Source organism: Choloepus didactylus, chromosome 12, assembly GCF_015220235.1.
Source record: "Choloepus didactylus isolate mChoDid1 chromosome 12, mChoDid1.pri, whole genome shotgun sequence".
NCBI classification, from domain to species: Eukaryota; Metazoa; Chordata; class Mammalia; order Pilosa; family Megalonychidae; genus Choloepus; species Choloepus didactylus.
In genome coordinates this window covers 3,334,080-3,342,437 of record NC_051318.1, presented here as the reverse complement: position 1 = coordinate 3,342,437, position 8,358 = coordinate 3,334,080, and the positions used below count along the sequence as shown (strand labels likewise).

The following is an 8,358-nucleotide window of genomic DNA, read 5'->3' as shown; positions in this document are numbered from 1 at the left end:
TTGATAGTGGTGAAATATAAGAATGGGTGTCTTTTTTTATAATCCTTTTTAACAGGTTTTGCAAATCAGAACTCCTGTGCTTCTTGTCTTTACTCAAATTTGCATTTCAAAAATAAAGTGCTTAGAATAAAAACAATTTTAACCGTTTAACTGTCAAAACTAGCTTCCCTTGCTACAGCTGTCAGCTCCAAAAGGAGCCCAGGCTGGCTTCTCCCACCCCACCGGCGGAGGATAAATGGAATACTTAGTGAATTTTGTAAGGAGAATTCAGAACAAATACCACTTCTGCCTTCCAGGTGAACGGCCACCCGCCTTTCCAAAGAACAACTTCACTGGAAAACGCCGGAGGAGAATTGCTACCCTCCCTGCCCTTCAGGAGCTGCCGGCTGGGACACCCACAGGGGCAGGAGCTGGTAATGCCCAGCCGGGGAGGTAGATGCACAGACGACTGTGGGTGCTGGGACGGGCACCCGCAGGGGGACAGGGCGCTGTCGGGGACGGCCAGTCCAATCGGCCCAGGTGCCTCCCGGGTCCCTACAGCCCACCCCGGCCGAGAGCGCGCTGAGCTTGACGGTTTCCTGTTCATCTCCCTGCACACGCGGGCGAGCTCCACAGCCTGGCACGGTGGGCACGGTGATCTCTGCCATCGCATAAGAGCCATCTGGTAAATGAGTACATGGAAGTTTCCAGGGTGCTGAAAACACTCCTTCCCTAAGACGGGCTAGTGTCCAAAGACGAGACTTTCTGTCTTGTCCTAGCTGGAGTTGGAAATGTCAAGGCAAGAGCAGGGTCAGGGACTTGGCAGATCAAAGACACAGGACACCACTGCTTGTCCCCGGAAGCTGACGGCCACCTGGGGGCCTTGCCGTCCCACCCAAACGTGAACCAGAACGGCCGCTCTCCCATCTGTTTGCATTTCAGAGTCCTCAAAACGTTTCTTTTTGATAAGGGGCTCCACTGCTTAAAAATTTTAAAAAGAAAGAAAGAAAACTTAATGGTGTTAATAAGAAGGCTAAGTTTTCAAGAAATATTTAAGGATTCTTTCCCGCTCCATTTTAAACCCAGAAGGAAATTTAGATGGAGAGAGTTGCAAATTTTCATAATCCTCCTGGATTTCATCTTAGTTTTTCCTCACTAGACCTCTTTAGCATCTTCCTAAACTATAGCAATGTTCAGATGTTTACAATAATGAAATTGTTCATTTTTCCTGTATACAGCAAGACTACTCTCGCTACTCTCCAGGAAAAGCTTCTATGTTTATCCCCTCTAAAGTTGCTGCAAAGTATTTTCAAGATTCCATTCTTAATGCCAGTTATTCCAAGATGTTTAATCCAAAACCACCACCTAATTTCTCCACAGCACATCAGAGTTTAAAACATCCCATTTTCAAAATAGGATGGGTTAAACTTGATTGTCCTAAAGAGCTGCAGTCCCATCTGCAGTGAATCTTTAATAAGGTTTGTAGGAAAAATGAGCTAAAAGACAAACAGGTACAGTATTCTTTATTATAAACAATCAGTTAACACTATAAGTATGCAGTTGAAAGATAAGTGGTACCTCGTTATAATCAAAGCTTTACCTCATTCAGATAGAAACCATTATTTTTAATTTGTTTTACATTAATTTGAATTTTTCTTTAACATATACCAGGACCACTAATCTTGACATACAGTTCAGTTGTTACATCATAACAAGGAAAGACAAAATTTGGAATGCACATTATATTTTGCTTTATTTATTGAATATATATACACACCAAATATTGGAATACATTCAAAGTTAAGCAGGAACTTAAAATCTAGTGAGTGATACTTATAATATTCATTATAAAAAACTTTCATTGTTGTGTTTTGTTGTTGTTATGAGGGTACCCAATTCCTCAGAAAACAATGACAAGTGGATTCTAAACGCTACATTGGCCAACTTTTCCTGATTTATACCAAATGTAAAGAGAAAGAAAGAAAGAAGGAAAGGAAAGGAAAGGAAAGGAAAGGAAAGGAAAGGAAAGGAAAGAAGGAAAGGAAAGGAAAAGAAAAGAAAAGAAAAGAGAAAGTAAATGTGTTGAAAAGTGACTTCTTCATAGTTCCAAAGCACTGGCAGCTATTAAAATATCATCTGCCCAAAATAACCTATTTTCATCTCAATCCTTTACAGGAAAAAAAAAAAAAACTGGCTTGCATAACATGATAAATGTCCTGGATGTTGTGCGCAGGCCAAAATATTATTATTCTCTCTTGGTTCGTGATCCTTTTCCATGGCAACCCTAAACATGTTTTGAATTGCTGATGCGTTTAAATGCCTAACATGCCCGCCCTGCTAGTTATCCTGTAAAAGAATGCTATGAATTTTCTTGGGTTGTCTGCCTCAAAGAATGAGTGTTAAATGAGTATATTTGGAAGTCTGAAATGAAATACTGCATTACAATTTTTGACAACGCTTGGCAGGAAAAAAAAAGCTGATCAGAATGTGACTTGCTACAGTGACTCAAGAGTTAACTGTTCATGAACTCTAAATCCCCCGAATCTCACGCATGTCCTGTAAAAGGCTTCTGGTGAGACATGGCTGGTGATAATGCACACCCATCATTTTAATAATTTATTTTTCTCAGAAATCATTTGGGTTGACTGCAATATTTTGTGTCCCGGTTTTCCAAAGTGGCATGAAAATCCAGGGTGGCTTGCTTCAGGTTAATTCTGAGACAGTGTGAGGTTACGCGGGAAGAGGCAGACGGAATGTGTGGGCCCCGGAAGGCTCGGGTCTCTGGACAAACACTCCGAGCAGCCGACACGCTCGCCTGGCTGGACACCTGGACGAGAAGTGGGGCGGAAGTTACTGGAAAGCAGGAAAGCAAGGGGGAACCCAACTGAGACAGAGAAGGGGCATCTGCCCTGGAAGTCTTGGTCCGTTACCTGGCTGTCCAGAAGAGAAGGGAGATAGAGGTGTGGATGTCAAAGTCATGAAGGAATCAGTGACATTTTTCCAAGCAAAAGAAAGATCACACGTTCCATCTTATTTTGAAGCCGTCTGTCTACTCAGATTCCCTCTCGGTCTCAGAGCCACGTGGCCAGGGCACCTCTGGCTCGTGTCCGCCTCCGTGGTCCCTGATGTTCCCAACCTGGCTCAGGACACGCCGGGCGGACCAGGGGACCCCGGGCTTTCCCCCATCCTAACTGACCACCAGTCGGAACATGGAGTGCAGTGTTTATTTCCCACAGTACACGGGAACTTGTCTGTGAGGTGACACTCGTGGCCCAGTCGTCACTTCCTCACTGATCATTTCCATCTTGAACACGCCGTAACGAGAAGACCTCCCGCGGCACTACTGCTAGGAAGAGTGGACGCGGGACAGATGAGACAAGAAGCCGTGAGGGCCGCTGAAGTGCCGCCTGCAACAAGCCCAACTCCCATCCGAAAGGAAACATTTCCAAGAGGGTGTGAGAGAGTCTTCCAAGCAATGCAGCGTGTAGCAGGTGGGAATCACGTATATACATATATGAAAGTACCTAGAAATCTGGGGATTTTCCTACGTATCATTCAAGGGAAAACAGGATCAAGTTGGCAATATTGTATCTCTTTCAAAAAGATATACTATTATTCAGTCCCACTGTTCCCCAGAAATTATAGGGAATTATGATGTTGTTGTCATTTTACTCGAGGGGTTATTTCCAGGTAGGAGAGACTTACACTGTATTTGGAGCTACCAGATTTGACCAATTTAAACAGTAGAGACACTGAGTCAAACAAGTGAAAAATTTGATCCAACAATGTGCCTAGATTTTCTCAAAGCCTTCACCATTATCTTTGTCATCTGCTAATAGTTGATATTCACCAACAGACAAGGAAAACGTGGACAGTGGGCTGCCTTCTCCCAGAGACAGTAATGTGGGAATGTGAGAAGATGCAGGTAAACTGTGGCTGCTTCTGTGCGCTCCTCCCCACCTCGCCTTCTCCTCTCTGCGGGCTTGAACTCAATGTTTTCTCAAACCGAGCAAACCCAGGTTCCTGCAGGACTTCCTGGCAGGAAAGGCTGGGAAAACGGGGAAGTGATTTCCTGCTTGGAAAGCAGGCGTCTCCCTGGGTGATCCTTGGACCAAGTTCTGGTCTTGTCTTGCACTTGGAGAACATAACTCATTTCATTCTGTTTTCATACTGATTTCCCCATATTAGACTCGCTTTCCATGATGGTAGATTATGAGGCAACATGACTCTAAGCTTCACAGCTTCTTTCTTTTCCAGTCACAGTTTCCATTTGTTTAAGATGTACCATTAATATCAGCACATAGTCCAGCTGTAGGTATTTCAACCTCAGATACAAAATCAACGTGGCTTCTCTCACATAACTGATTTGTAAGCTTGCTGTTTTTGTTTTTAGGCCAACAGCACGAAAAGTGAGATCATTTAAACTATCTGGGATGACTGCTTGTTTTTTGCCTGATTTGCTCTCGTGCTGCCAGTACCTGATTTTCGCTATATGAACAGTTTTCAGGTTTTCCGTTAGACCCCACGACATGCTTTATAAGGAAGGACTCGACTGCCTGACAATGCCCTTCAAAAACTATTGGCGCAAATACTGAAGGCCCAATAAACCTGCTCTTGGAGCCACACTGTACTGGCATCAGGTTAACTGGGAAGCACAAAACAAATGGTGATAAAAATACGAACAGTGCACATGATTTGCATTTACACAGGTATGAGGAACTTCCGTTAACTGCAGATCTGAGCTGGCTGGCGTAAGCCGCTGCCTGCACCAGCGTCTTCTCCTAGAAAGGTGGCTTACGAGAAGGCCCTTAAGACACTGAAGAAATCGGGTTGTGTGGCGAGCCCATCTGGGTCAGAACCTTGTCCAGCCACTGCAGCGGTCCGTGGAGGTGGATCTCAATCCAGCAGGGAGTGCTGGTGACATCCTGGCGATGGTACTCGGCTCCCCAGCCCTGAAAAGCAGAAGGGAGCCTGGGTGACTGAGGGACAGAGCCCGGTGGGCGAGGCCGGGGGCTCAGGATAGAGGTCAGGGGCTCTACATTCTGGTAAGCGCAGTACAATCGCTGCACTCCCGGGACGCTTCACGCAAGGGCAGCTCAGCGCAGCCCCTTTGAGCTCAGCACACAGACCCAGAGAGGGACAGGACTCTCAGCATGTCCCAAACACCTGCAAACCATTTCCCCTTCCACCAGGGAAGCAGCTCGGACCTAGGCCAGTTCATCGCCCTTTGTGCTGAAGACGGCATTTTGCACAAAATAGTTACTCATTGAAGACCAGGGACTGGGCCTAAAAGTTGTAAAGACAGAAGTGCAGGACATTCCTGAATTTCAAGTTCGTCTCTCCTCCTTCTCTCTGGCCATTTTTGGCAACACCTTTCATATAAAAGACAGTAAAAGAGCAAAGGAATAAATTTGTGCATTTTTCTTTATATGGTATGAATTAGTGAAAAGTTATTTAAAAATGAAGGGAGATCACAGCCAAACAGATCAGTCTTGTTATTGGGAACAGTGACTCTCTGTTAGGGTTTTAAGAGCTGGCTAAGCAGATGTTTCCAGTTTCTAGGGCCGCCCACGCACCTGTGCTGTCTGGCAGCCATGGACACACGTGGGCACACCTGTGCACCTGTGCCCTGGGGCTCCTCGAGGCTCCCCGGCACCCAGGGTGCACCTCCCTGCCTGTTCCCTCTCCCCCAGCCTGCCTCTGTCCCCCACCACTCTGACCCCCACCCCACCCCACCCTTCCTTGCAACTTGTGATCTTTCCATTTCAGTGAGGAAACGGAAGCAATCGGAAGAGAATTCCACAGCACTTGCTCCCCATGAGAGGCCTGTCCTCCTCTTACCACAAACCAGTTCCCCGTGTTTCCAGATAAGCCCGTCCCTCCAGCACCCGGCTCCCCTCACCCGCCTCCTCCGGGCAGCGTTCCGGCAAATCTCCCATCCTCTCCGAGAAGACTCTGCTTTCCACTGGGTCACTCCCATCAACACACAGATACTGAAACACCCCTATCTGCCACTGCCACTATTTAGGGCCCCATTTCTTTGACCCCTTTTCTAGCAAAAACTCCCAAAAGAGCTGTCCGTAGGGCTGTCTCCAGTCTGTTGTGATCGGGGTTTTAGCTCAGCTGCCAGCCTGACTGCTCAGATCACAGACGGCCTCCCCGCTGCTCCGCGTGCTGAAGGGCTCGTGGCCTGCTGCCCGGGCAGGGTCTGATTTGGTTCTCACTCCCTCTGCCCTCGGTGCCCTGGCCTCTCTTCGGTGCCAAAGCACTGCACTTTCTTGGTTTTATTCCCACTTCGTAGGCTGCTCGCCCTCTTGTTCCCTGCTGCTTCCGTTCCTTCTCCCCCCTTTCTCTTCTCTATTTCAACTTAAAGCTTTGGTGATCTCACCCGCGCTCAGGAAGTTAAATGCCAGCATATGCTGACAGCCCCCACATTTCTATCTCCAGCCCAGACCCCTCTCCCCAAGCCCAGACTCATCCATCTAGCTGGGATGCACGACAGACATCTCACACTTCCCCATGCCCACATGGACCCTAATGCTGCACCCAAACCCTGTCCCCGAGGGACACGATCCTGTCCAGTTCCTGGAGTGGACAACACCGTTCAACACCTACTGCGTATTTTAAACTGGTTGTCTGTAGTTAGATTTGCTAAGAATTTATTTTTTAAGTCCCTGAAATATTCATAACAGCTTATTTTCTGTGAGTCGTACAGCTTGATGGATTTAAACGCTGTGTATCCGAAAAATAACATCTAGTTGATCTTAGGAAAATCAGATTTTTATGCAAGCTTATCTTACAGTGAAATAATTACCTATGAGATATTGTATTTCATCCTAATTTTAAAACCACAGACCTGGAAGAAAATAACTGTAGAGTCAAATGATTGTTCATTAATGGCAATTCAATGCCTCTGCTGGCTCGAAAGCAACAGAACATTTGAGAAGATTCCCAAGCATTTGTTATTTACTTCTTAATATAAAAACGCTTTTGAAGTTTAACAGTAAACTTGAAGAAAATGGAAAATGGCTTACTCATGAAAGAGAAATGGCTTCAAGAAGACATTTTTTTTTAAGTTGGAAACTATGTTCTGCATTCTTATTTTGAAAATAACTACTAAAATTGTAACTATAATAAAAACCATAATTTGAGTATAGAAAAATAGAACAATTATTTTTCATTGTAACTTTAAAGGGTTAATAAAATTCACGTTGAAGAAAACCTGGAAGCAGCACTTGGATGGCCACGGGACAGGGTGACAACCGTGCCACATACCCCAGAGAGTCTGATACACAAGCTCAGCTTTCGAAATATTAGTTATTTGCAATTACTGTTTGCAACAGAAAAGGGCAGAAACTGAGGCCTTTAGCTTCAATTTAGAAATCCAGTCGTTTTTCCTTCCCACTAAGTAACCTGTTTGCTTCTCCAACCTCTACACCTACCTTAATAAGATTTAGCAGGAGAAATTCAGCAGGTACTCATCAGCAGATCTTCTTCTCTCCATCAGAATTAATCACACCCACACTGATGTGTCCATCCCAGTTTGTTTTTACCTTTAGAACAGCAATTAGGACACACTGCCCTGCATGGAGCCAGCTCTGCCCACTTGGGAGCTTATCTGCGAATGTCATCTCCTCCAGCTGTCGGCACCCTCCACCAGTGAGGTCAGTGTCTCCCCTCAGCAAGGAAGTTCAGCAGGTATTTATCAAGTGGCAACAGTGCTCAGCAGGGAGCAGGATGGAAAAATCTTAGGGCAAATCCTATAAAATTATCATTGTCACTTTATCGTCTACATTAAAAAAAAAAGATAGCCACCTTAGCTTGTTTTGCTCTGAAAAGTACTATGCCTGAGAATTTTCCTACACTTGTTAGGCCAGACAGCTTCACCCTCCTGCAGGAAATCTTCCCACACCTAGTCCCAGAGTCCTGGGATAACTGCTGTCCACTGGAGGGGCTGCCTGGGTCCCAGGACAGTGTCCTGCCCATCCCCAGGAAACATCCTGCCTGGCTCTGTGCCCCCCAGGTCGGCATCCTGCCTGGCTCTGTCCCCCCAGGTCAGCGTCCTGCCTGCCCGTCCCGTCCCCCGCCCAGCAGCGAGCCGCCCTCACCTTGACAAAGCTCATCCTGATGGTGCACATCTTGGTCAGCTCGTAGACGACCTCGAAGCCGTGCTGCACGGACTGGGCCAGCAGCTGCGCGAAGAGCTGGTTGTTGAAGACGCGGAGGCTGCAGCCGCTCGGGATCTTGCAGACGGTGGCCGGGTGGAAGCCGTGCTGGTAGTTGCAGTTGCGGCTCTGCACGAAGATGCTGCTGTCGCTCACGCACTCGGCGTAGACCTCGCCGCCCACGTAGTACAGGTGCACACCTGCGGGAGGGGGC

General features: G+C 46.6%; 1 protein-coding gene across 1 annotated transcript in view; it reads right to left on the bottom strand.

Annotated features, from left to right (window-relative positions):
- Window positions 1-1,286: 1,286 nt before the first annotated feature.
- Window positions 1,287-8,358, bottom strand: part of SMAD9 (SMAD family member 9) — a 64,634-nt gene continuing 57,562 nt past the window's right edge. Inside the window, exons 3-4 of the mRNA XM_037800623.1 lie at window positions 8,088-8,352; window positions 1,287-4,931 (exon numbers count right to left, since the gene is read on the bottom strand). Coding sequence (XP_037656551.1) covers window positions 4,788-4,931; window positions 8,088-8,352 — 409 coding nt within the window. The 3' untranslated portion in view covers window positions 1,287-4,787. The remainder of the gene's footprint in view (window positions 4,932-8,087; window positions 8,353-8,358) is intronic.